The 23,731-nt window shown below is 41.4% G+C and overlaps 3 protein-coding genes across 3 annotated transcripts; 1 reads left to right on the top strand and 2 right to left on the bottom strand.

Annotated features, from left to right (window-relative positions):
* Positions 1 to 3,004: 3,004 nt before the first annotated feature.
* Positions 3,005 to 12,880, bottom strand: anks3 (ankyrin repeat and sterile alpha motif domain containing 3). The gene is made up of 15 exons (XM_037690817.1): positions 12,729 to 12,880; positions 12,460 to 12,658; positions 9,629 to 9,750; positions 9,464 to 9,545; positions 9,173 to 9,290; positions 8,910 to 9,059; positions 8,672 to 8,797; positions 8,467 to 8,582; positions 8,224 to 8,382; positions 8,025 to 8,149; positions 4,071 to 4,212; positions 3,718 to 3,991; positions 3,567 to 3,632; positions 3,401 to 3,492; positions 3,005 to 3,330 (listed from the first exon to the last, which is right to left on the bottom strand). Exons 1-14 carry the CDS (start codon positions 12,878 to 12,880, stop codon positions 3,410 to 3,412), a joined length of 1,914 nt encoding a protein of 637 aa, XP_037546745.1. The 3' UTR covers positions 3,005 to 3,330; positions 3,401 to 3,409.
* A 1,886-nt stretch (positions 12,881 to 14,766) lies between these two features.
* Positions 14,767 to 19,705, bottom strand: c17h8orf33 (chromosome 17 C8orf33 homolog). The gene is made up of 5 exons (XM_037690816.1): positions 19,482 to 19,705; positions 18,574 to 18,953; positions 18,400 to 18,490; positions 15,152 to 15,298; positions 14,767 to 15,071 (listed from the first exon to the last, which is right to left on the bottom strand). The coding sequence occupies exons 1-5, from the start codon at positions 19,507 to 19,509 to the stop codon at positions 14,893 to 14,895; spliced, it is 825 nt and encodes a 274-aa protein (XP_037546744.1). The 5' UTR covers positions 19,510 to 19,705; the 3' UTR covers positions 14,767 to 14,892.
* An 829-nt stretch (positions 19,706 to 20,534) lies between these two features.
* h3f3d (H3 histone, family 3D) lies at positions 20,535 to 22,250 on the top strand. The gene is made up of 4 exons (XM_037691376.1): positions 20,535 to 20,623; positions 21,357 to 21,491; positions 21,575 to 21,728; positions 21,813 to 22,250. The coding sequence occupies exons 2-4, from the start codon at positions 21,364 to 21,366 to the stop codon at positions 21,939 to 21,941; spliced, it is 411 nt and encodes a 136-aa protein (XP_037547304.1). The 5' UTR covers positions 20,535 to 20,623; positions 21,357 to 21,363; the 3' UTR covers positions 21,942 to 22,250.
* Positions 22,251 to 23,731: the final 1,481 nt, after the last annotated feature.

Raw genomic sequence — 23,731 nt, 5'->3', positions numbered from 1 at the left:
GGGGGGGGGGGGGACCTCCGTCTTGTCGAAGCTCCAAAATTCACGGTTCAAAACCCGTGCCTTCGTGTAAAAAGTTGTTTTTTTCTCTGCAAAAAGAAGCTGAGAACTTGTTTACTGATTTTTTAAATTAAAAGCTTTGTGTGAAAAATGCTATGCTAAAGAGCTCAAACCACACCGAGCATCCGCCATTTTGAGAACCGAAGAGAGACAGCCCATGTCACGTCAAGGGACCTCCTTCCCATTTTTCTTAGGGACACGCTGCTCGCTCCCTCACTATCCATCCTTCGGTTCAGTCTTATACTGCCATCTGCTGGTCAAAAAAAGGTACTACGCTCAAAACAAATTAGCAAACATTTCCTCTTAAATTTCACATTACTAATTATTGTCACATTTCAAACAATATTATCGTTTATCGCAATAATTTGAGACAATCGCCCAGCAAAACGTTTTTATCGTGACAGGCCTAATCTTAACAGCCAAAAAATATATAATTACAGAACCAAACTGTAAAACCATTCGTGACAGTAATTGTTTATTTTGAACCCTTTTGAATCTTCCTCGTGTCAAAAGTTTAGACTGGAGGCAGATTACGCATTGAGACCTTTAAATACCGTTTGAGAAAAATCTCTTCTTTTCAACCTGACTCTTTCATCTGTACGTTTTCTTTACCTGCATCTCCTTTCTGGGTCTCAGAGCTGGTGCCCATCTCCAGCAGACAGGTTGCAAGTCCAACACAGATTCACCTAGGGACCATTTAAAGTTAACCTGAGAGGAGACTGGTTTTACCTGGAGAAAACTCACGTATGATCTACACAGAAAGGCCCCAGGCAGGAAGTTGATCCTGTGTTCTTCTCTGAGGTAGTGATGGCCAGAAGATGCTTCATGAAGCCGCCAAGCTTTCCTTCCAGTTGGTTCAAAAATATTAATTTCTGGCTTCATGTGCACACAAACCCCCCCTACTGGTCAAACTTTGTAATTTCAGTTGTGAACCTTGAAAAGAAATCAAAGCACCCAATTTTTATTTAACATTTATTCATGTACAGTTTGACGTTTGGTTAATGGTGATAGATTTATTTATTTTAATACACGTCAGTAGTCATGGGATGTTAAAAATGTTGCAGTGGTGGGACAGTGAATGTATGAATACTGGAGTCGATTTGTTTCTATTATAAAGTCTAAGCATTTATTCTACTGAGCTTAGATTTGGTCAGGTTCTCTTTGAAATCACTGCAGGAACTTTATGGACCTCAGCTTTGGCCTCTAGTTGGTTCTCAACCACCATGAGCAAGAGAATGATTCATTTCAACACTAATATTTTCAACAAGGTTTCTTGTAGAGAACAGGAGTTTGATCTAATTTTGCCACAAAGTCTCTGAAGCTTTTCTTTTACTATGCCAGCCATGTCTCAACAATCATGGAGACCAAAGTCTCATCCAGCTCCTCTTTCTGCCCTCTGGGATTCCATTACATACTTTATTGTGATTAAAAGGTACAAAACTCAATTATCGTGCAATAATCATTCTTGTCCTCATTTCGTGACTTGTATGAGTTGTATTGTTGATGTTATCATGGTTGCTCATTAAATCTGACACCAGGAAAAAAAAGTTTACTTTAAAAGGCACTTTGCAGAATAGTAGTAACACGTCAGTATCTGACAGGCACAGATAAACATATTCTGGGTAAAACAGAGAAATCTTGAACTGTTTCCACGCAGGTGAAGCCCTTCTTTTTGCAGGCTCCATAAACATAAGCTCTTGTCATCACGTGCACGTGCACACAGGTTTTGCAGGGATCCATTTATCTGATACAAGCTGGTGAAATGCGACAAAACGTGAAGCCTTGTCCTGAACTAACGAAGCTTCAGACGTCATCGGTGACATCACTCGCACGGGGGCGACTGTGGCTGAGTGGTTAGAGCAGTCGTCCTCCAATGCAAGAGTTGGGGGTTCGATTCCACCAGCAGTCACATGCTGAAGTGTCCCTGGGCAAGACACTGAACCCCTCATTGCCTCTGATGCGTGTCCCATCGGTGCATGAATGTGATAAATCACTGATTAATCTTTGTACAAATCTAGTAGAGTGCTGTATGAATGGGTACATGAGGACACAGGTCGTGTTGTAAAGAGCTTCAAGTGTCTTGATAAGAAAAAAGACACTATATACGGTACGTATAGTCCATTTACTTAAGCTTTGGTACACGCTTCACTAAAATCCTCTGGGATTTCTCGACAGGCTCAGAAGCTTCAGCACAGGAGGACCCATCACTACTGAGAGGTGAGCGCTCAACCACAGATGCTGTACCCCCTGACAAAAATCCAACTTGGATAAAAACTAGTAGTCCGGCATCACATACCAAGAAGGTTGCAGGTTCTCCTCCTGGCCTGGGGTCTTTCAGGAAATCGTTTCCTCCCACAGACCTACAACATTCATGTTAGGTTAATTAGTGTCTCTAGGTGCGAGTGATCACTTGTCTCGGTGTCCCTGTGATGGACCCGAGACCTGTCCAGGGTGTACCCCGACTCTGCAGTGATGGCTGGAGATCAGCACCAGCTCCCCATGACCCAGACATGAAAAGGCACGTGAAGAAAATTAACGAATGGACTTTAATAAATGTCTAGAGCTGCAAGTGTGAAGGTTCATCTTCACACAGTTATTTTAGCTTTTACTTCCCATATTTAAATTAAAAGGGTATTTGCTGCATGTTATGTCAAATTAAGGTTGACAATTGTGAAAAAGCTTTTAACATTAAATTTCTGACAGGTTTCATTTTAATTATTTTTTATTTATTATTATTTACTTTTAAAACTACAAGGATTTCTGGTTTAAATAAAGCACACGACAGCAACATGGAGGTATTACCAAGGGGTTTGTGCTTTGAGGAGAAATTCTGAAATCCTCGTTATAAGAAATAAATGTTTTATGGACATTTTTAATTAAAACAGATTTAAACAGAATAAATTTCATTTAGAGTGTAAATCTGCAGAACGTATCTTCGATGTGGTTTAGATTCTTATACGCCTCCACGTTGATGAGTGGGCACTCCGATTCATTTCCTCCTGTTTTTCTGTGCACAACTCCAACACGGGAGTCTGGCACAAGAAGCTGGAGGGTCACGACCCCTCCGGCCTGCTCGTCGTTTCTCTGCAGCAGCTGCGTTGCCCTTGTCCTCATCTGGCAAGCTCCGGTCCATCAGCCAATCACAGGCGAGCAACAGGTGTGCTCCATTCGCTGAGCCGCTTCGCTCCAGAGGGGCTGGCCTCGTCCTCAGCCTTCTCCCAATTCACAGATTTGTTCAGGGTGGTCACATCACCCTCCGTCAACCACGATCCACTGCAGGACAGAAGAAAGTTAGGATTCGTTTATGAAACAAACACGTGCTGAGACAAACGACTGCCGTCACCTGAGACATTTAAGGTCGTTCCCAGCTGTCTGAGACTTTTTCAGGGGCGCTCAGTCGTCTCAGACTCTGCAGGAGGGTTTGCAGAGTCCCAGCTGTGATGACAGAGCGAACATTAACGACTGATCATCGAAACCGCTTCAATATCTGATCGATACTCTCAACTCACCCGTTTCCTCTTGATAAGAATTCAGCTTCTTCAAGAGATCGACAACAGTGGAACACTTCAGCTCGTCTGCAGCGTTGAAGAAATAAACTTGGATTAATAAATACACATGTAGATCATTTCTAATTATCCGGCACCGTGTTTGTTGACTCACTCTCATCACCAGTGTCAGTTTTTTCTCTCTCTTCCAGACCGGGGTCAGAAAGGCTTTTCACATCTGCGGTGAAACGAGACAACAGTTCAGCCTGACACGCCCTCGCTTTCGTCAGTGTGCTGCTCGCGTCCTGAGCCAGCCGGTGGTCTTCCACCAGCTCAGCGTGGACCCTCTTCCACGCCATCTTGTCCTCCATCAGGCACCCCTCCATCACTGTCCGCAGCTCCTTCTCCTGAGACACCTGGCTCTGCAGGCTCTCGATCTCCCCGCAGCGCTACACGGGCAGAGTCATTTGAACGATGTTAAAAATGCATTTTGGTTCAGCTTTTAGTCGGCGTTTTCTTCACAGAGACCTTGTGGAGTTGGATTGCCATCTCCTGCATCTCGGCCTCAAGCTGGTCAGCGTACGCTTGCTCCAGAGCATCGCAGGGCGGCCGAGCGTTGCTGTGCCACCTCGCGATAGCCGAAGTCATCTTACGTTTGGGTCCAAACAGTCTGGAGAACAAGGTGCTCGGGATTAAAGAATCGAAATAGTCCCTAGTCCCTTGCTACTTCACGGTTCATTTATCGCGGACTCGCTCTGTCACAGTTTTTCAAAATAAGATTGGACATGACACACAATTGACTGATTGATGGCTGAGCTGCACGAATGGCATGGAATTTTTTTATTTAAAATTATTTTACATTATTTAGCACCTGCTGCAAATTTGTACAGCCCAGAGCTGCAGAAAAAGCTTCCTCCTGCAGCTTTGTGCAGCCCTTACTGCAGGATAAACTTCCTGCTGCAGCTGATCAGCTGTTCACCTGCAGAGCTGAGAAGTGGGCGTGGCCGAGAGCGCTTGCAGGAGGCAAAGAGCAAATGAGGAAGAGCTGAAATCATGACATTCTGTGCTCTTTTATAGCATTTAGTTTAGAAACATTGTTTAGAATATTGCAAGTGTGGGAAGGGTTTACAAGGCCTTATATCTATCCATCCATCCATCTATATATATATATCTATTTATCTCTATATCTATATTTATTACAGTGAGGAAAATAAGTATTTAAACACCCTGCGTCTTTGCAAGTTCTCCCACTTAGAAATAATGTAGGGGTCTGAAATTTTCATGTTAGGTGCATGTCCACTGTGAGAGACATAATCTAAAAAAAAACAATCAAAAATCACAATGTATGATAAATAATTTGTGTGTTACTGCTGTAAATAAGTATTTGAACACCTGCCAATCAGCAACAATTCTGTCCCTCAAATACCTGTTAGTCCGCCTCTAAAAAGTCCACCTCCACTCCACTTATTATTCTAAACTAGAAGCACCTGTTTGAGGTCGTTAGCTGCATAAAGACACCGGTCCACCCCACACAATCTGTAAGACTCCAACTACTAACATGGCTAAGACCAAAGAGCTGTCCGAAGACACCAGAGACAAAACTGTAGACCTCCACAAGGCTGGAAAGGACTACGGGACAATTGCCAAGCAGCTTGGTGAAAAAAGATCAAGTGTTGGAGCAATTATTAGAAAATGGAAGAAGCTAAACATGATTGTCAATCTCCCTCGGACTGGGGCTCCATGAAAGATCTCACCTCGTGCTGTATCACTAACTTCCATTATTCCATTCAAAAAGTTCATCTTTAATAGATGATAGATTCAGGGCCCACAATTTAAAATATTTCAAGTATTTATTTTTACATAATTTGGGCTTCCAGCTCATGAAACCCACAAAAACAGGATTTCAAAAACTTAGAATACTTTGAAGACATCAGCCCACACTACTCAGTTTTTGCAGGAAAAAAAAAAGAAAGAAATTAGGTTCACAACAAATCAATCAAAATATGGTACTTTCAAAACGATATGTCAATCTTCAATACTTGGGAATCCCTTTGCCTTAATCACTGCCTCGATGTGACGTGGCATTGAGGCAATCAGCCTGTGAAAGTGACTGGGAGTTATGGAAGCCCAGATTTCCTTGATGCTGTCAGCTCTTCTTTGTTGTTGGGTCTGGTGCTCCTCATTTTTCTCTCGAGAATACTCCATAGATTCTCAATGGGGTTTAGGTCTGGCGAGTTGGCTGGCCAGTCAAGCACTGTGGCATGGGCATCAAACCAGGTTTTGGCATTTCTGACAGCATGGGCAGAGGCCAGGTCCTGCTGGAAGATTAAATCTGCATCTTCATACAGATCCTCAGCAGAAGGATTCATGAAGTCCTCCAGAACATCCTGGTAGACTGTTGCAGTGACCTTGGATTTAAGAAAGCAGAGTTTACCAACACCTGCACCGGACATTACACCCCAAATCATGACTGACTGTGGATATTTCACACTGGACCTCAAGCAGTATGGGCTCTGTTCCTCACCCTTCTTCCTCCAAACCCTTGGACCTTCATTTCCAAATGAAAGGCACATTTTACTTTCATCGGAAAAGAGGATCGAGGAACCCAACAGTTGTAGCCCATCTCCCAGATGCGTCTGAACGTGGTGTTTTTTGAAGCTGTGACTCCCACCTCATTCCACTCTTTCTGGATCTCTGCCAGATTCTGGAATCTTCTCTGTTTGATAATCTGCTGAAGCCCACTGTCATCTCTTTTGCTGGTGCATCTTCTCTTGCCACATTTGCCCTTCCACTACTTTCCATTGATAAGCTTGGACACAGCACTCATTGAACAGCCAGCCTCCTTAGCTATGAACTTTTGTGGCTTACCCATCCTATGGAGGGGATCAATGATGGTCTTCTGGCCAGTTAGGTCTGCAGTCTTCCCCATATTGAACCGAACTGAGACAATTGAACCAAACTGAAGCAACTTAGGGTGCATTCACACCAGCCCTGTTTAGTCCGCTTTAATCGAACTCTAGCTCGTTTTCCTAGAAAGTCTGGTTAGTTTAGGGAGGTGTGAACGCACCATCGAACTCTGTCACGGAACAAAAAGGCGAACTCTGGCCCGGGCTAAAACCTAGGTCTCGGTCCGGTAGAAGAGAACTCCAGCGCGGTTCGAGTGCAGTGTGAATGCAAACAGACCGGACCCGCTCCGCAGGGTAAACAAACACGCATTTCTCTGACCTTATATGGAGCCGTCAGCTGACTTGTGTGGAAAAACAATATTCTCCATGGTCTTCTGTCTCATCTTCTGCTCATGCTAAGTCCATTTTTGAAAAATTACAAAATATAACTCCTAAAACTGCTAAAACTTGAGGCCACTTCGTTTTATTTTTATTTACAGAAGAAGAAGAAGACGTGTCTTCAGAGGTTTTTGTGTCGTTTCTTTCAGTAGTTCTTGGTGCAGCGCCCCCACAGGTGAGCGGGGGAACAGGTTGGTTCAACAGGTTGACTCGACTGCACAGTGCAGTGTGAATGCAAACTCACCAGCTCAAATGTAAACAAAAGGTAATGAATATTGGTCCCGAACCGAGTCTACCGGACTATCTGGTGTGAAAACGACCTTAATGACACCTGGGGAAACCTCTGCAGGGGATTTGAGTTTAGTAGATGATTAATGTCACACTCAGTTTAAAACATTCATGCCCTGCAACATTTGGCCTGATGTCTTCAAAGTATTCTAATTTTTTTAATTCCTGTTTTCGTGGGTTTCATGAGCTGGAAGCCCAAATTATGTAAAAATAAACAAATAAATATTTGAAATTGTTTAAATTGTAGGCCCTGAATCTATCATCTATTAAAGATGAACTTTTTGAATGGAACTATGGAAGTTAAACAACTTTTCCATGATGTTCTAATTTTTTGGAAAGGGTCTGCATGTGTTATCGTGGGGCTTCAGAGTACGGATCCCCCGCGATGAACGAGGGACTACTGTATTATAAAGCCCCCCGGGGGTGTGGTAGAAATAAGATTTGAATCTGAAAGAATCGGTTTGCTCAGTTTAGTTCATGTGTGTGTGCAGATTTACCAACGTTCTGTTCAAAAGCAAACCATAGATCGTTTGGCTTCAGAAACATTCACTAACTTTAAACAAAACTGTAAAACTACAAACATTACCTCAACTGCAGAGGAGCACACTTTAGAGTTTTTATTCAAAGCCACTCAAAACCAAGCGGAGTATATGCTTCAGTACCATCAAAGTAACACGAGGATAAACTTTGTACAACAAATGTTTCTAACTTAACTACTGGAGTGAAACAAAGATGTGAGTCATAAGTATTTGATGTGATTCAGCGTCAGTTTCCCTGCCAAAAAGCACCAAACAGCCTTGTTAATAAACTGTTTTAACTGAGGGAACAGATTTAAACATCCACTAATTGCATTTCTACCCCCCAACCCCCCGTAATGGGATAAAAAAAAAAGAAGGATAAAGATTCTCACGTGATTCCTAGCTCTTTCAGATCGTTCTCTGTCAGGGTGAGAAATACCCGCAGGTCGACGTCCTGTTCTTTCAGTAACGGGAGGTACTTCGAGAAGCCAATTTGCTCCAAGAATTCTGCCAGACCCTGCAGGACAAACAGGCACTTAGCTGTAAAACTTCCCAACAAACGGACAGAGCACAAACGGTTAACAGACGTGCCTTTGGTCCAGTGTAGGGGGGTGGGGGGGTTGTGTGTTTGCTACAGTTTCCAGTCTGGCTGGGGTGGGCCGTTTCGCTGTTTCCATGACGAGCCTTGCCTTTTGAGTGATGACCCTTATTTACTCTGCGAGAGCTGCTCTTCATGCACTGGTCCGAGTCCTGGTGGATGAAAGTGCACGTGAGAATCACAACTTAACAACTAACTAAATGAATTTCTCTTTAAGCGCATCCTGCTGCGTTCACCTCGTTACTCTCCACAGAACCTTCCCAGTTGAGTCCGGTCACGTGAGGCAGACCTTCACTGCTGCTACTGCTGCTCCTCATGGTGGGCATGTCGTTGTCAAAGAACGGACTGTCGTCTGCGCAAACAGCATTACAAATATAAACATGCTGAGCAGATTTAACCCAAACGGGTCAGGACTGAGATTTCCTGTCGTTTGCCTCTCACCTCTGCTGCTGTGGCTCTGACCGTCCAGCTCGTTGATTGGCGACGTCACGTCCCTGTCGCGGATGCCTTCACTCTGATCTCCAATATCGCGGAACGTCGTGGAGCCTGTTAGCACAGCGGGAGGTTCTGTGAAGATAAAATCAACATTAACAAGCGCTGGCATCATTTCTGCAGGAAATGAATGTATAACTCGACAACTTCTGCTAATCCACAGCTCCAGATGTTTCATGTGACCCACCATGCAGTTTTCTGGTGCCTCCCACACTGAACTTTGCAATAGCCTGAGGCCCGTCGTGGATGCTGGCGCCTTTAGCTCGGCTCCGACTGGGCCGAACCCTCTGCGGCGCGCTGTCCGAATCCTCAGAGGAGCTCAAGTCTTCAAAGTGACCTGACAAGTTGGGAGCATGCAAATTTAACTAAATAAATAATCCTTTAGAAAACGAGATGAGAACTTGTAATTCACCGAAACAAGTGGAGACTTTACATCATCCAAACAATCACCTGGTTTATTTCTTGGAGAACGCGAGTTGATGAGGCTGACGATCTTAGTGTAGCCATAAATCCTGGCGAGGGTGCAAGCAGTTTCTCCTTTGGCATTATGGTCATCAACTTTAACTTTCTATAAAGTTCAAGAGAAACAAACAGTCGTTTTGGGTTTATCATTTGATTCATTGTCTTTTTTCCTCCAGTGGGACTGAAGAAATGTGCAGAAAAAAAATAAAATCAACAGAATCCCATCTAGCACAGGTCAGACTGGTCAAATGGAGGTTTCGACATGTGTGATCTACTCACATGGTCGAGGAGGTACTGAACAATAATTTCATGTCCAGAAGCTGCAGCCTCCATCAGGGGAGTGAACCCAGACCCTGGCTCTCTATAGACGGGGAAGAATGAATAAATTCAATAAATCTGAAGCCAGTGACTGTTGCTGTTTTTAATCTCCATAAAGACACTCACTTGACTGTAGCATCAGCGTTGTTGTCTAACAGGAACTTGACCATCTGTTGGTGGCCTGTGCTCGTACAGTGAAACAGAGCCGTCCAGCCTCGAGAGTCCTTCAGCTCCAAATCTGCCCCTTGCTAGTTGGGTTAAAGAAGAAAAAAAAAAAGTTACTGATGGACGTTGATATGAAAATATAACCGCAAAACATTTATAGAAGGTTGACCATAAAATAAAATACCACAAAAAATAAAACAATACAAGACTGTAACATAAGCACCACACTCGACCTCCTGAGTTTAAAATCAGGTTTAATGAAAACCAATAACTCCTGGTTAGATGATCTGATCCAAGATGAAGTGGAAAGCTTTAACAGAAGCTAGTGCCAAGATTTTAATTTTGAGATTTTGATCAATTTCTTTAAAGATTTTATAAAACAAAGAGAACTGGCCCCAAAACAGAACCCTGAGGTACCACACACGTGATTCTAGACCACCCCACAACGATCTGGTTTATTTACACGTGGTCCTGCTGCCATGTTGGAAGACGAGCTCCAATGGACAAACACGCTGGAGAGAAGACGAAGAGCAATCAGTGATTCTTTCACTATAACGTTCACCCATCGTCAGCTCAGCCAACAGGGATGACCGAGATAAGAAATTGTATTTCTGAACCGAGATGAAACAAAGACAAACTCTTGAGAGGTCCCAGCAGCGAAGGCACCAGTGGCTGGTACTGGATAATTTTCTTGGAGGTACATTCATCTGCAACACTTTTTTCCTTTTATGAAACAACAGCTTCAGCTACATGTGTAGTATGACGTATCCTGAGATATATTCATACATTAAACGGGTTCACTCATCTTTCTGGACTGGATGATGTCGTGCTTTGAATTTAACAGAAATGTGGACGTGAGACGTTAATTATCTTTGACTCACCAAGCGAGTGGGTCATTTATTAACAGAATCAAGTTTAACACATCACACATTTACATTAATTTGGCAGAATATGAAAACAACAACATAATTAATCAGCTTTACAACCAGGAAAACCATACGGCCATGATTTTCCGTTGCTTCACCACAGACATTAATGAAAACATCTGGATTAATTTTCTAGCAGAAAGGAGAGTTTAAAGATGGAAAATTGAGATTTATCTTACAGAGAAATGTGTGAGGGAATTTGTCTGTTTTAACCAGAACGTGCACGCTCCTTCGGAAATCAGCTTGTCCCAAACAGTACACTTTTGGTGAAGGTCGACTTTTACCTTTTCTGAAGATAGATCAGTTCCGGCGTGGAGTCTCACTTCCAACCACTGTTCAGCGTCTCAGTGAGAACAGCCAAATACCTAGAGAGCCGTGCGAGGTTATCCAAACAGAAGTTATAATTCCCAAAATCGTCTCTGGTTCAGCTTGTTTGGCTTAGCAGCATCCATGAATGCCTGCGTTTGCATTCAGGTACTCCCAAACTCTCTGCATTCTGGATCCCAAAACTCCTGAACTCTACTCCATCTTCAAGACAGAGCTTACAGCAGCTTCAAGACTGAGCTGAACTCTCTGTGAACTCCAAGAACTCTGAAACTCTGAACTCTACTTGAACTGGGAAGTTGCCACATTTAAATGGGCTCTACTTCCGGTTCATTTGAGAGCTTTTTGATTGGTGGATGGACCAAAGCAGAGGTGTGGTTTGTGATGTAAGGTGTTATTAAAAGTCAAGGAAAAGATTCAAATTGTTTAAGAACAGACAGAAAGATATCATGGCAAAACCAGACTTCGTGGAGCCACCTCTCCTGTATCTCGCTGTAAAAGTTAAACATGACATTTCTTTTCAGTAAACTTTCTAGTTGACCGAAGCTTGAACTTTAACACACTTACAACTTTGCTCATTGAAGACAGAAAATCAAGAAATGTGTATTAACCTGATTTCTTCTTTGAATGAGGATTAAGGATCATTATTTACTGTTCCACAGTTAATAAAAATGAGTAGTTCACTTCAACATGTAAACATTGTTTGAACTAACACAATTTGATTATCAAAACATTTGTAAAATAGTAATGATCATAGAGAATTGTCTTTTTCCATTTGATTAATTCAAGAAAGAAAGTCTCAGGATGGGTCAAACTGTATTTCTGGATTCAAATCAATGAAATGACAGTTTCTGACCATATGATCCTAAGGTCATTGATTTGACATCAGGTCAAGTTCACTACACATGAGCACTTCTGGCAACAGAAAACATTAAAACAAACCAACTTCATCATGTGATGTTGATTTTCAGCATCATCACCAAGTACTGACTTTTTTTGTGATGTGGAATATATTGTGAACAAGATGGGGAAAGACCTCACTACATCAGTAGTTTACCTGGTTTCATAACTCTTAACCTGACACCAGTTTCCTGCACTCAACCAGAGATAAAATGATTGTAGATGAGATTTGTGTGCGAGGTCTTTGCTTGTGCACGAGCTGAAAACCAGATCAATTCAAACATCAGGACGTGTTTAGGACCGTTGTCCATTTGCTTACATGAACATATTTGTTCAATAACTTCAATTAGCTGCTTGTCAGCTGGCTCAAGCGCTTCCACACATTTTATTTATTTAATGCAGAACTGATTTTTTTTTTCCAATTGCAAAACAGCAATATACTGCAGACGAAAAACAAGTTAAAGTTAAAAGCGCTTCGTTTGTCTTCCAGCATGGCGGAGCCACATTTCAGAGTGATCTAGTTTTATAACATCTAAGCAGTTTTAAATGGATGGAACTTGACCGTACATTCAGAAATAAAAACGACTGCAGACCTTTTGTCCTCCGACACAGCATGCTGCGATTTTTCAGAGGCTTTCGTACCTGGAGCAGGAAGTACGCGATGCTTTCGTTCCCACAGCTCGCAGCCAGCATCAGTGGAGTGAGTCCTTTAGCTGTGGTGGCGTTCACGTTCACACCAGCCTCCAGCAGGAGATTCACAATGTTGTCATGTCCAATATAAGCTGCGTACATGAGCGGACTCCATCCTCCAATGTTCTTGCCATCCAGGTTCACTTCACCCCTAAAAAATACAACAACCTCAAGAGTCTGGAGACCATTAGATCTGGTAGATTTGTGTAAAAGCTGCCCACCTTTTGATGCACTCAGCCACAACGTCGTACTGTCCGATGGAGCAGGCGGTGTGGAGGTCCAGGGGGACATTCAGCAGAGAGTCCCCCAGCCACAGGGACAGGCTGGACCCCAGCTGCTCGGACTCACTGGCCTCATCACTTAACTCGGACATTTCCACTCCTCAGAGACAGAACACCATAAAACCACTAAACTGCGGTTATCGACTTTCACTATTTATTTAGACAAATAAAAGACAGAAAAACCAACAGAGTGATGCAGAAAAGTCTGGATAACGTGAACTAACTCGGGCTTTTCTGAGCTGCGATTAGCATCACAGCTGGTGTTGATTTAGCTTAGCAGCGGAGCCGTTCTCTCTCCCTCCACCCGAAAACTACACTTGTAGTTTGCTAACAAACTACACTAAACTCGTATAAAGACAGAATACGTAAACTAATATGTTCATGTGGAGAATTACAAGAGAAGGTGAAAAACTTACAACCAGCAGGCGGTTTGTTTCATCAGCAGAGCAAACTTTTCGTGTGTCACATTCATTAGTGCTCGACTTGAAACACATCCCGCCATGAGATTTTAAAAACGGGAACATACTATTATTGATAAAGACAAACTTGTGTTTTATGCCGTCCTCCCCACCAGTTAGATTGGTAAATGTATTAAATCCATATTTTATTCACTGTAGAACACAGTACACATATAAACAATATATAAATTTGGTGTTCACAACACATCTCTGTAAACATCTAGGAACCAGTTTTTTGGAGGGTCGGGATTGTCCTTGTTCTCGTCTGATTTAGGATTCGGACTGTTCAACAGTCCTGGTCTACAGTCCCTGAAAAGAACATTGTCTGGATGGAAGCTTGTGTTGTTCTAAAAGCTGTATATACCACTTTGCATACATATTTTCCGATGTGTAAGCTGTCCATGACAGACCCTAATGCACCCCTATACCATTAGAGAGGCAGTGTTTTGAAGTGAGTTTTAATAACAAACAAGATGGCCTCACTTCTCTACTTCCTCTCTAGTACGCCGTCTATCACAATGCGCTAAGATTCATAACTGACTGTAATTTATCTCCTCCTACATGTCATTTTGTGAGTGCAGCTATAGCGTGCGCTCTCAGGACATCATTACATGCAGCATCCCCTCAGTGCTGACCGAATTAGGCAAAAGGGCCTTCTCCGACTCCACTCCTGTATCCTGGAACACCTTGCAAAAAGATCTCAAGTTGTCAACTTTAACCACTCTAAGGGATTTTAAACAACTGCTAAGTTCATGACAAAAACCAGCACAGACTGTTTAGTATTTTACATCACTTTAAATCAGGTCTCTCTTGTAAATGAGTCCTCGAGGCTCAGTGAGACTAACCTGTATAAATAAAGGTTGAATGAATGGTTGTGGCTTTTCTCAGTTTTTTTTAGGACTTCTGCCTCCCCGTCCCACATTTTATATTTAGATGTCTTGCTACCATAAAGTTGTGAAAGAAATATGGGTTTGTGAGGTTTGCAGAACATTGTATATTTTTACACGTTACACAGGGCCCTAACACCTTCAGCACTGGGGTTGTATAATCTTTGCATAACTTTCAGCGTACAAACTGTTATAATATGCATGGTAAACATTTTGGACCTTTATTGCATGCTTTAACGTTTCTTGTATTTTGGTTTTGGCGAGTCGAATCGGTTCTTCTCACCCTGAACATTTCATTGCATTGCTAACCTGCATGTGACAAATTAACAACATAACATGAATACCGGTAAATCTTAAACGGTTTGAATAAATCCCAAAGTTTAGCATCAGCGCCTGTTTTACTCTTTGCCTTTAAAAACAGTCTTGGCAAATTTCATTCAAAAATTTCAATGATTAAAAAAAAGTTTCTGAATTGAAGACTTACATTAAAAACTGAAACATACTATCGATAAAGACAAACTTAGTGTTTTATAAACTTTTTTATTCAGACAAAACAAAAGAAATATTGAAATATTACAGAAAAGCAGCAATAAAAAAACTCAAGAGTATTAGAACTGATTTAAATCCCTTGTGTCAATAAAATCTTCAGGAGCTTCTGCTGCCTTTTAAACCTTCTGGTGTTTATTTACACAGTTTGTGTTCTTGTAGAGTGAGTGAAAACTTTTTTTTACATTAGTTCATTAGAAAAAGGTGAAAAAGTCAGAAAAAGTTAAAGCAGAATTCCTCCTTTAATGGAACAAAAACAAAAGATGAAGATTCTGCCTGCACCTGCGTTGGTTTTTCGTCGTCCTGGGGTTTGGTTTGGCCTTCAGCTCTCCGGTGAAAAATCGATTTCTTTGGTCGATCGGATACAACTTTGACCTGAGCTGATGCGACTTCTGTCAAACCGAGAGAAACCTGCCTCAGTCACTGTTTCACATAAAAGAACGTTGGAAAGACCTAATCACGACCCACTCACCGCTCTGAATGAGCCTGAACTGCTTGTTCTTCTCCTCCTCCATTTTCTTCCTGTAATCTCCGGCCATGACTCTCATCACCTGCCTCTTCTTGACCAGGGGAGCTTTGGAGCTGCGCAGCGTCTTCAGAGCACGAGAGGCTTCCTCCTCTGCAGAGAGAACCCACAACAGTATCCGTTTAGTGTTTCAGCGTTGTAGAATTAAACTTTGTTAATTTCATGAACCACCACATCGGTTTGAATGAAACGTTGAGAAAGTACAAATTTCATGTACATCAACTGATTAACAACCCGCTTCAAGAAGGACTCCACAGCTAACTGACCTTGGCAAGAACATAAATGGCTAAAGCTCGGGTCAGATATTGAGCTCAAATTTGGCGTGGTGGTAGCTGAGAGTCATCCTGAACTCATAATCTGAGAGCTAACGTGTTGTGAGCTCTCACACAAGACTGCATGCAACATTATTTACAAGCTGTGATCAAAAGCGCTATTATTCCATAATATATTAGCAGCTTAAGTTTTAAAACTGACCTTTTTTTTTTAAAACAACCAAATGGTTGAAAACTATACACGCATTATTTGCAATTTGTTTGTTTCGCAGACGTTTATTATCATTTTCACAACACTTTGAAAACTTTTGATGAATCTTCCAAGTTGATTTTGAATCATTTTGTTTTAGTTTGAACCTTTTTTCTCTGTGACTGAGGCCATATTCTGACTTTTCTTCTCTTTAAGGTAATTTATTTTTGTGTTTCTTGAAACGTATTCTTGCATGTTTCAGCCATTTCAGCTACCATTTAGCTTTTGTTATGCTAATTGCAGCTTTTTCAGCTAATGCCACATTTTTTTTGCAAACAATTAAACTAAACTTTTTAAAGCCTAATGCAGCAAAATCATGCTGTACCCACTTCCTTCAGGTAAATTAAGCTTTTTTTCTGCTTGATTTAGCTACTATGCTGCTGTTTGTGGCAAATTTCAGCTTTTCTCAGATAATTTCTACTTTATTGTGCTAATTTCTGCCTCTTTCAGCCGTAGTGGGCACAATTAAGCTCAATTCACTTCATTTTGGAAATTTAAGTTTCTTTCTAGATTTTTTTTAGCTACTATTCAGCTGTTTTTGGCTAATTTAAGCTTTTTTCAGATAATTTCAACTTTATTGTGGTAATTTCTGCTTTTTTTTTTTTCAAAATCAGTGGGTACAGTTAAGCTCACTTTATTTCCTTTGGAAATTTAAGCTTCTTTCAACCTTTAGCTACTATTCAGCAGTTTTTGGCTAATTTCAGCTTTTTTTCAGATAATTTCAACTTTATAGTGGTAATTTCTACGTTTTCAACATCAATGGGTATACTTAAGCTCACTTCACTTCCTTTTGGAAATTTAAGCTTCTTTCCACAATTCTTTAGCTACTTTTTAGCTGTTTTGGGGAAATTTCAGCTTTTTAAATTTCCACTTCTGCTTCCTTCTGGTAACTTAGGCTTGTTCTTCCTTTTCAGGTGCATTTCAGCACATTATTTTTTAGCTCATTTCAGCTGTTTTTCATCAGACTCTTCAGCAAGAAGCATTCACACTGCATTTTTGCAGGAAATGCAAATTCTCTAGTATTTATGTTAGTTGCCTGGTGCAGTTAATTGGAACAGTTACAGTTTTCCAGACCTTCTCTCGTGGTAATTTTTATCTCATTTCACTTGTTGCAATTCTGAGTCACGACCAGATAAACTTTAATCACATTTCCCCATCTTTCTGGGACAGTTCGACATTCCTCTGTAGGTGTTTTGCATCTTTGTATCACTTGTGCTCAAGATGTATTTAACCTCTTTATTCATGTTGTTGTCTGTTCCTCTTATTTTCCATGCAGAGGTCATCGTTTAGTTGTTTTATGTGTCATTTTCAAACTAATCAAGACCCCACCCCCTTTTTTTTTTCCACTTACCCTTTATTTACACAGGTTAGCCTCTGAGTCACGAGAACTCATTTTCAAGAGAGACCTGTTTAGGGAGCAGATGGTGGGGGTTAAGGGCCTTGCTCAGGGGCCCAGAGTGGAGCAAATGAGGGTGGAGGCAGGTGTGGGTGTTTCACCTTCTCCACCCACATTTTGATGTTTACGGTACCGGGAGTTGAACCTGCGACCCTTAATCATAAGCAGGATAAAACATCCAAACACAAACTCAGCAGGACGCTGAACGCAGCTCAGTGACGCAAGAGATGTTCAGACCTCTAAACAGGGAGGCCTCTTCACAGACACGTGTCTCCACAGGAGAGCCATCTCTTCAGGACAAGACTGTCCATCCACACCTAACGAAAAAGGGTCACTGGAAACTCTTTAGAGGACGGAAATAAACATATCTATTAACATTAAACAGGAAAAACCAACAGAACCACCCCAACCTTGAAATATGTAGCTGCAACATCTCACATCAACAAGAGACAAAGACTCAGAGGACTCACGGGAGGGACGGGTGGTTCAGTGACTCTCAATGATCCTATAAATGTGAAACTCCCAGCAAGGACAACAAACCTGAAACTCCTGATTCGAGGTAAAACACGTTCAAGCTCAAGGACCACCCTTTACTCTCACCTTTGTATTTGTTAAAGAGCAGCCACATTTAAATGTGAATTTGTTGTTTATCTCTTGTTGGAACAAATAAGTATATGTTTCAGATAAGACTCAAGCTACTTGGGCCAGTCCACAGAACCATCCATCCATCCATCCATTATCTTTACCCGTTTATTCCATTTTGGGTCACGGGGGTCGCTGGTGCCCATGTCCAGCAATCACTGTGCGAGGGGCGGGGTACACCCTGGACGGGTCGCAAGTCCATCACAGGGACACATAGAGACAAACGAGACAAACAACCATTCACTCTCTCACTCACACCTAGGGACAATTTAGAGTCACCAATCAGCCTAACATGCATGTTTTTGGTCTGTGGGAGGAAACCGGAGTACCCGGAGAAAACCCACGCATGCACGGAGAGAACATGCAAACTCCACCCAGAAGGCTCCTGGACCGGGGTTTGAACCAGGGACCTGCTCGCTGAGAGGCAGCAGCTCTTCCACGGAACCAATGTGGAACAATTCAAGGAACGCCCGCTGGCTTTCATGCTAGTTTTAGACTGAGATCGTCTTGTGCTGAAAAGTAAAATGCTCCAGTCTCATGCAACATCCCAAGCTGTGTCACACATGACTCTCAGCTACTACCACATCATGTTATTTAGCAAAATAGTTGTAATGGTCTAACGTTTTACACTAACTTTGTTTTGGTGTTCCCTTCTGGGACCTCAGTCCCAGTTCCAGCTGCTCGATGCACCAGTCCAGCTGCCTGTTTAGCTGCTCCTCTGTGCTCTAAAACAGTCACATCAAACATTTAATGAAATGATCGTCAGAAACACTGGGTGAGAACATGTGTGAGAACACTCCACACTGACCTGCTCTTCATCGCCTTGACCTCCCTCAGCTGGTCTCGCTGGCACCTCCGCTTCAGACACTTTCTTCTTTTCAGATTTCTTCTTTTTCTTTGCTTTCACCTGAGCTGACGGTTCAGGGGGACTGACAACCTCCTGCGCAAGAGAAGCCTTTCCTTCCTCTGTGTCCATGTCAGTAGAGGGAATCTGAAAGTTGAAAACAAAGTTGGAGCCCTGGCCCGTGAAGGAAATGCGAGCTGGTGCAGCCTCAGGTGCTTTCTCCTGCGGCGCTGGGTAGCTGTCAGTGAGGAAGTTAAATCTGAAGGCGTTGTCACTGCGAGACCAGAGGGGTTTATTCACTCCTGCTCCAGCAGCAGCGTCGCTCTTCGTTCCAGCATCAATGTCTGGTTAATATTGACACAGAAAACAAATAAAGCTCAGTACATCTTATCAAAAAGGTTTACTTTAATGTGTGCATGCATCAGATACTACAGACATTCTTAAAGCTATACATTGTATTTATTTCACACTTTAGTTCAAGGCTTAGCTTTTTAAGGAATGCACGTCACCTGCCGCATTCCAAACCAAAGTTTGAAACTGAAATTATCCTTTGTGGAATGTGTTGGAGATTATTTCTTAGCTACAAACAAAACCAAATTTTATGTTAACATCTGAACAAACTATTTAGTTATAGCCATTTTTTTTAAGGTCAGTGTGCTGTGGCAGCCATCTTGAAGTGAATAACTTTATTATCAGTTAGATGCACATCCTTTACTTTCTGAATTAAAAGGTGTCTAGTAATTTATGAGATATTTTGCTAACAGTCACACACACAGACAGACATGATCAAAAACATCATCCACCTTCGTGTGTCTGGCACACGGTAATAATTAAAAATATTATTTAGTGGCATGCATAATAATTAAATGTACCTATAAACAGCAGCCTTTGCTCGCTCATGCTTCCGTTTGTTGCTGGTTTTTTAGCTGAAATTCGCCTTTTTCGATAGGATTGTTTTAACTAGACACATTTCAAGATTCAAAAATGTCCAGCAGAATATATTACATCTGTTTTAATTCTGCCGTGTCTTTGTTTCTACACGATTAAAGCAGCCTAAAATGTGTCCAGAAACTCACCACCAGCGCCACTTCAAAATGTGTCCGTCTGAAAACGTGTCCCCAACACAATAAGTTCCGCCCTCTGAGCCATCAGTGTGCGTTTACCAACCAAGAGAAAATACACGAAACTGCGTTTAAGTCTGCTTTTATAATTAATTTGCACACTTGGAAACTTAAAATAAAGTCACATTAAAAGGTTGTTATGCATTTTATATTCTATTGTTTTGAAGTAAGTGAAGTGAAAACCCGGGGAATTAATACATAAATGTGAATGGGTTATATATGTTTTTAAGGGAACATATTTTTGCAGATCTGGAGGATAAAGAGTTAAAGGGAAGTATAAATTTCCACGTCTAGGGTGTTGTTAACAAAGTGGCGGGCTGCTACCTGCTCCATCTCTGCCAGCTTCCCTCCACTTTTAACACAAAGGACCAGAACATGTGTCCTGGTTAAATTGAGCAGATCTCAGAATCTTCAGGGGTTTTAACTTCGATAAGTTACAATCTTTCTGGTTCCTGTTGATGTTGAACCGCTGTCTTATGTGTATTTTCATACCCAGGTTTGCATAAATGAATGCTGTTGAATTATTTAATCAAGAAAACATTTTATTTAGTGAAAAATATCCAATAACCATGTCGAATCATTTAACCCATATATAAAAACTGCTTTATAAAATGGATTTTAGGTTCAAAAAGGCGCTGTTGAGGATGAATAAATCAAAAATACTCGAACGATTGCCTCTAAAAACCGTTGCACCTCCTGTGACCAGGGCGTTTATCCTGATTGGGTCCTCTACTTGTCAGTTTATGTCTAAACCAATCATATTGATCATTGGGCGGGTCTTGGACTTTTGTTAGGGCAAGCTATAAATACCGCATCCTGTTTCCGCCGCGGATTTATCGTAAGACGCGGCACGAAAGAAGGAGGTCGTCTCCAGCGAAATATAAACACAAACGGTAAGCCGTCTTCTTTACCCGAAAAGTATCGAAATTCAATGTTTACGCTAGCTTTTTCTTTGACCTAATCTAATTTTTCAGAAAAAGCTGAGACCTCAAACGGACTGTTAGCTTTCATACTAACACTTAAAACGATGCGCGCCATAATCAACAGCTAATTGTTAGCTGTGTCTCAAAATATTTATACCGTTTATAATGAATGAACTGTACAACTAGTGTTGCCTCTACTTTTATTTACTGATATAACGGTCTGTTTTTGTTGACACTGTTGATTTTTCTTCTTTTCCCCCCCATATAACCTTTGTTGTAGCTAGCTGGCGCCATTTTGCAGCCGTCCATGCTAGTTTTAGATTTGGTCTCTTGTCAGGCAAAGAAACGTGCGTGTCCTCTGTAGCTTAATGGTGGCTGAGCTTTTCACGGTTTTTTCCTCTCAATAATGAATGCATAGATTTTTTTTTTTCAAAGCTCTTGAACGTTAAATGGTTTTTCCGCCAAAAAGAAAGACTTTCCATAAAGTCATGGCGGTTCATTTGATTTCTGTCGTCTTTATTTTGGGTTTCTCTGCCACATATATTTATTTTAAGGTTACGCATTTAGCATGGGATCTGTTGTTTTGCGTCACCTTTTTATTGAACGGTTTGGTGAAGCGCATACCACCGTATTTTTAAAAAATAATTATATTTTTACATGAATTAATATTTTTCCTTTCTTTTTCAAATAATTGCCTTTATAGCTAAGAAATGGCTCGTACCAAGCAGACCGCTCGTAAATCCACGGGAGGAAAGGCACCCAGGAAGCAGCTGGCGACTAAAGCGGCCAGGAAAAGTGCGCCATCTACTGGTGGGGTGAAGAAGCCTCATAGATACAGGTGAGCAGAACATTTTTTATTTTCTTTTTTTTAAAGTTTATACTGTTTTCACATGTGTTTAATGCCACTGTTTTTGTCCACAGGCCTGGTACTGTTGCTCTGCGTGAGATCCGTCGGTACCAGAAATCCACCGAGCTGCTCATCAGGAAGCTGCCCTTTCAGCGCCTTGTCAGGGAAATAGCTCAAGACTTCAAGACAGATCTGCGTTTTCAGAGTGCAGCGATCGGTGCTCTCCAGGTTGGGTTTAGTTCTTTAAAGCTTTTTATTTTTGCATGCCCTCAACAGATTTTTTTATTTTAACACTTTTATTTCTCCTTTCAGGAAGCAAGCGAGGCATACCTGGTCGGACTGTTCGAGGACACCAACCTGTGCGCCATTCACGCAAAAAGAGTCACGATCATGCCCAAGGACATCCAGCTGGCCAGGCGAATTAGAGGAGAGCGTGCATAAATGCTCAGTTTTTCTTTTTTAGTTGGGGAGGGTGGGTTGTTTGGGGAGGGGTGTTGATCAGGGCTTTGTAAATCTTATTACCAGCATGTGTGTGCCACATGATTTGTAGTTGAAAGCATGTTTTTGTACTTCACTTTTCATTTCCCTTGACCTGTTTCCAAACTCTTGTAGTCAGCGTAGACTAAAGTTTCCATGTCTTCTCAGGTTTGCAAATATTAGTCTGTACTTTTTCCAATTCTGTATTGCATGCCATAGGACATTTGTGCTGTAAATAAACTTTCTGCTACCTCGCTTGTTTTGGTTGTGCTTTGATATTGAAAACTTTATCCAATATTGTATAAAGAACAAGAACTTAATGTACTTACTACAATACAAGTCAGAATATATGCAAGATTGACAAGTGTGTACTTAATATAGTATGTTGTAGCGTACAGTGTTGGCTGTTCTGCTTGTTTCATACAGTGTTTATTAAATGTAATTCAATTCAGGTTGGCACCAAGTGGCAACAACTTGGTGTACTATTAAAGTATTCACATCCATAAAAAGCCAATTAGTAAAAGTTGTTTAAGGAAGCAACAAAGTCCATGCTCGCTCAATAATCCACGTATACAATCAACAATTTTCAGTCCGGTCATCTGGACATTTTAAGGAAGATGAGTTCTTTAAATAACCTTAGTCTTACTAAAAGCACTCAAGCAGCTTTTGGTTGATTTTATTAAGATCTTTACTCCAATTCAAATGGATAAGATTAAGGAGACTATTCAGAACAACGTGGACCTGCTGTTCAAGCAAGCGCAGATGTTTATAATGGGTCCATTTATAATGCCTTATAAACCCAGACTTGCTACTGGGGATGTGCGAGTCACACCTAACAAGTACATTTTATGTGAGGTGTGCAAGAAGGAAGTTAAGACTAAAGTTAGCCAGAGGTCACTAACACAAAAAATTACTTCTGGGACATTGTTTTTATTTTTGTTGAAACAATTTTATTTACAAAAAGATACATTGTTTTTATTTTTGTTGAAACAATTTTATTTACAAAAAGATTTGTAAATACACAATTGCATAAAACACAATCATACTTGACATAAATTAAAAATGTCCCAGAGGGACAAAAAAGGAAGGCCAAAGAGAAAACAACATATGAGGGGATCAAACTGGCCTGTTTCAGATCCCGCTGCAGTGTACAAACCAGATTGCAAAAAAGTTGGGACACTAAACAAATTGTGAATAAAAACTGAATGCAATGATGTGGAGGTGCCAACATCTAATATTTTATTCAGAATAGAACACAAATCACAGATCAAAAGTTTAAACTGAGAGAATGTATCATTTTAAGGGCAAAATCTGTTGTTTCCAAATTTCATGGCGTCAACAAATCCCTAAAAAGTTGGGACAAGTCCATTTTTACCACTGTGTGGCATCCCCCCTTCTTCTTACAACACTCAACAGACGTCTGGGGACAGAGGAGACCAGTTTCTCAAGTTTAGAAATAGGAATGCTCTCCCATTCATGTCTAATACAGACCTGTAACTGTTCAATCGTCTTGGGCCTTCTTTGTCGCACCTTCCTCTTTATGATGCGCCAAATGTTCTCTATAGGTGAAAGATCTGGACCTCAGGCAGGCTGGCCATTTCAATACCCAGATCCTTCTCCTACGTAGCCATGATGTTGTGATTGCTGCAGAATGTGGTGTGGCATTATCGTGTTGAAAAATGCAGGGTCTTCCCTGAAAGAGATGACGTCTAGATGGGAGCATATGTTGTTCTAGAACCTGAACATAGTTCTCT

The sequence above is a fragment of the Nematolebias whitei genome, chromosome 17 (genome assembly GCF_014905685.2).
Source record: "Nematolebias whitei isolate Nwh7 chromosome 17, NemWhi1, whole genome shotgun sequence".
Taxonomy (NCBI): Eukaryota; Metazoa; Chordata; class Actinopteri; order Cyprinodontiformes; family Rivulidae; genus Nematolebias; species Nematolebias whitei.
Note: the sequence above shows the minus strand (reverse complement) of the source record. Positions and strands in the feature narration are given on the sequence as shown.

Bases quoted from the DNA above. Each gene is read 5' to 3' on its own strand.
- anks3 (XM_037690817.1), bottom strand. From the start codon at position 12,880: ATGTCCGAGTTAAGTGATGAGGCCAGTGAGTCCGAGCAGCTGGGGTCC. The intron at 9,291-9,463 runs GTGAGTAGATCA...TGAACTTTATAG, and splicing joins TTCAGTACCTCCTCGACCAT to AAAGTTAAAGTTGATGACCA. The intron at 8,383-8,466 runs GTGAACGCAGCA...TTCATCCACCAG, and splicing joins GTTCTGTGGAGAGTAACGAG to GACTCGGACCAGTGCATGAA.
- c17h8orf33 (XM_037690816.1), bottom strand. From the start codon at position 19,509: ATGAGCGAGCAAAGGCTGCTGTTTATAG. The intron at 18,954-19,481 runs GTACATTTAATT...AATATTAACCAG, and splicing joins GCAAAGGCTGCTGTTTATAG to ACATTGATGCTGGAACGAAG. The intron at 18,491-18,573 runs GTCAGTGTGGAG...TGACTGTTTTAG, and splicing joins GTCAAGGCGATGAAGAGCAG to AGCACAGAGGAGCAGCTAAA.
- h3f3d (XM_037691376.1), top strand. From the start codon at position 21,364: ATGGCTCGTACCAAGCAGACCGCTCGTAAATCCACGGGAGGAAAGGCA. The intron at 21,492-21,574 runs GTGAGCAGAACA...TTTTGTCCACAG, and splicing joins AAGAAGCCTCATAGATACAG to GCCTGGTACTGTTGCTCTGC. The intron at 21,729-21,812 runs GTTGGGTTTAGT...TTCTCCTTTCAG, and splicing joins CAGCGATCGGTGCTCTCCAG to GAAGCAAGCGAGGCATACCT.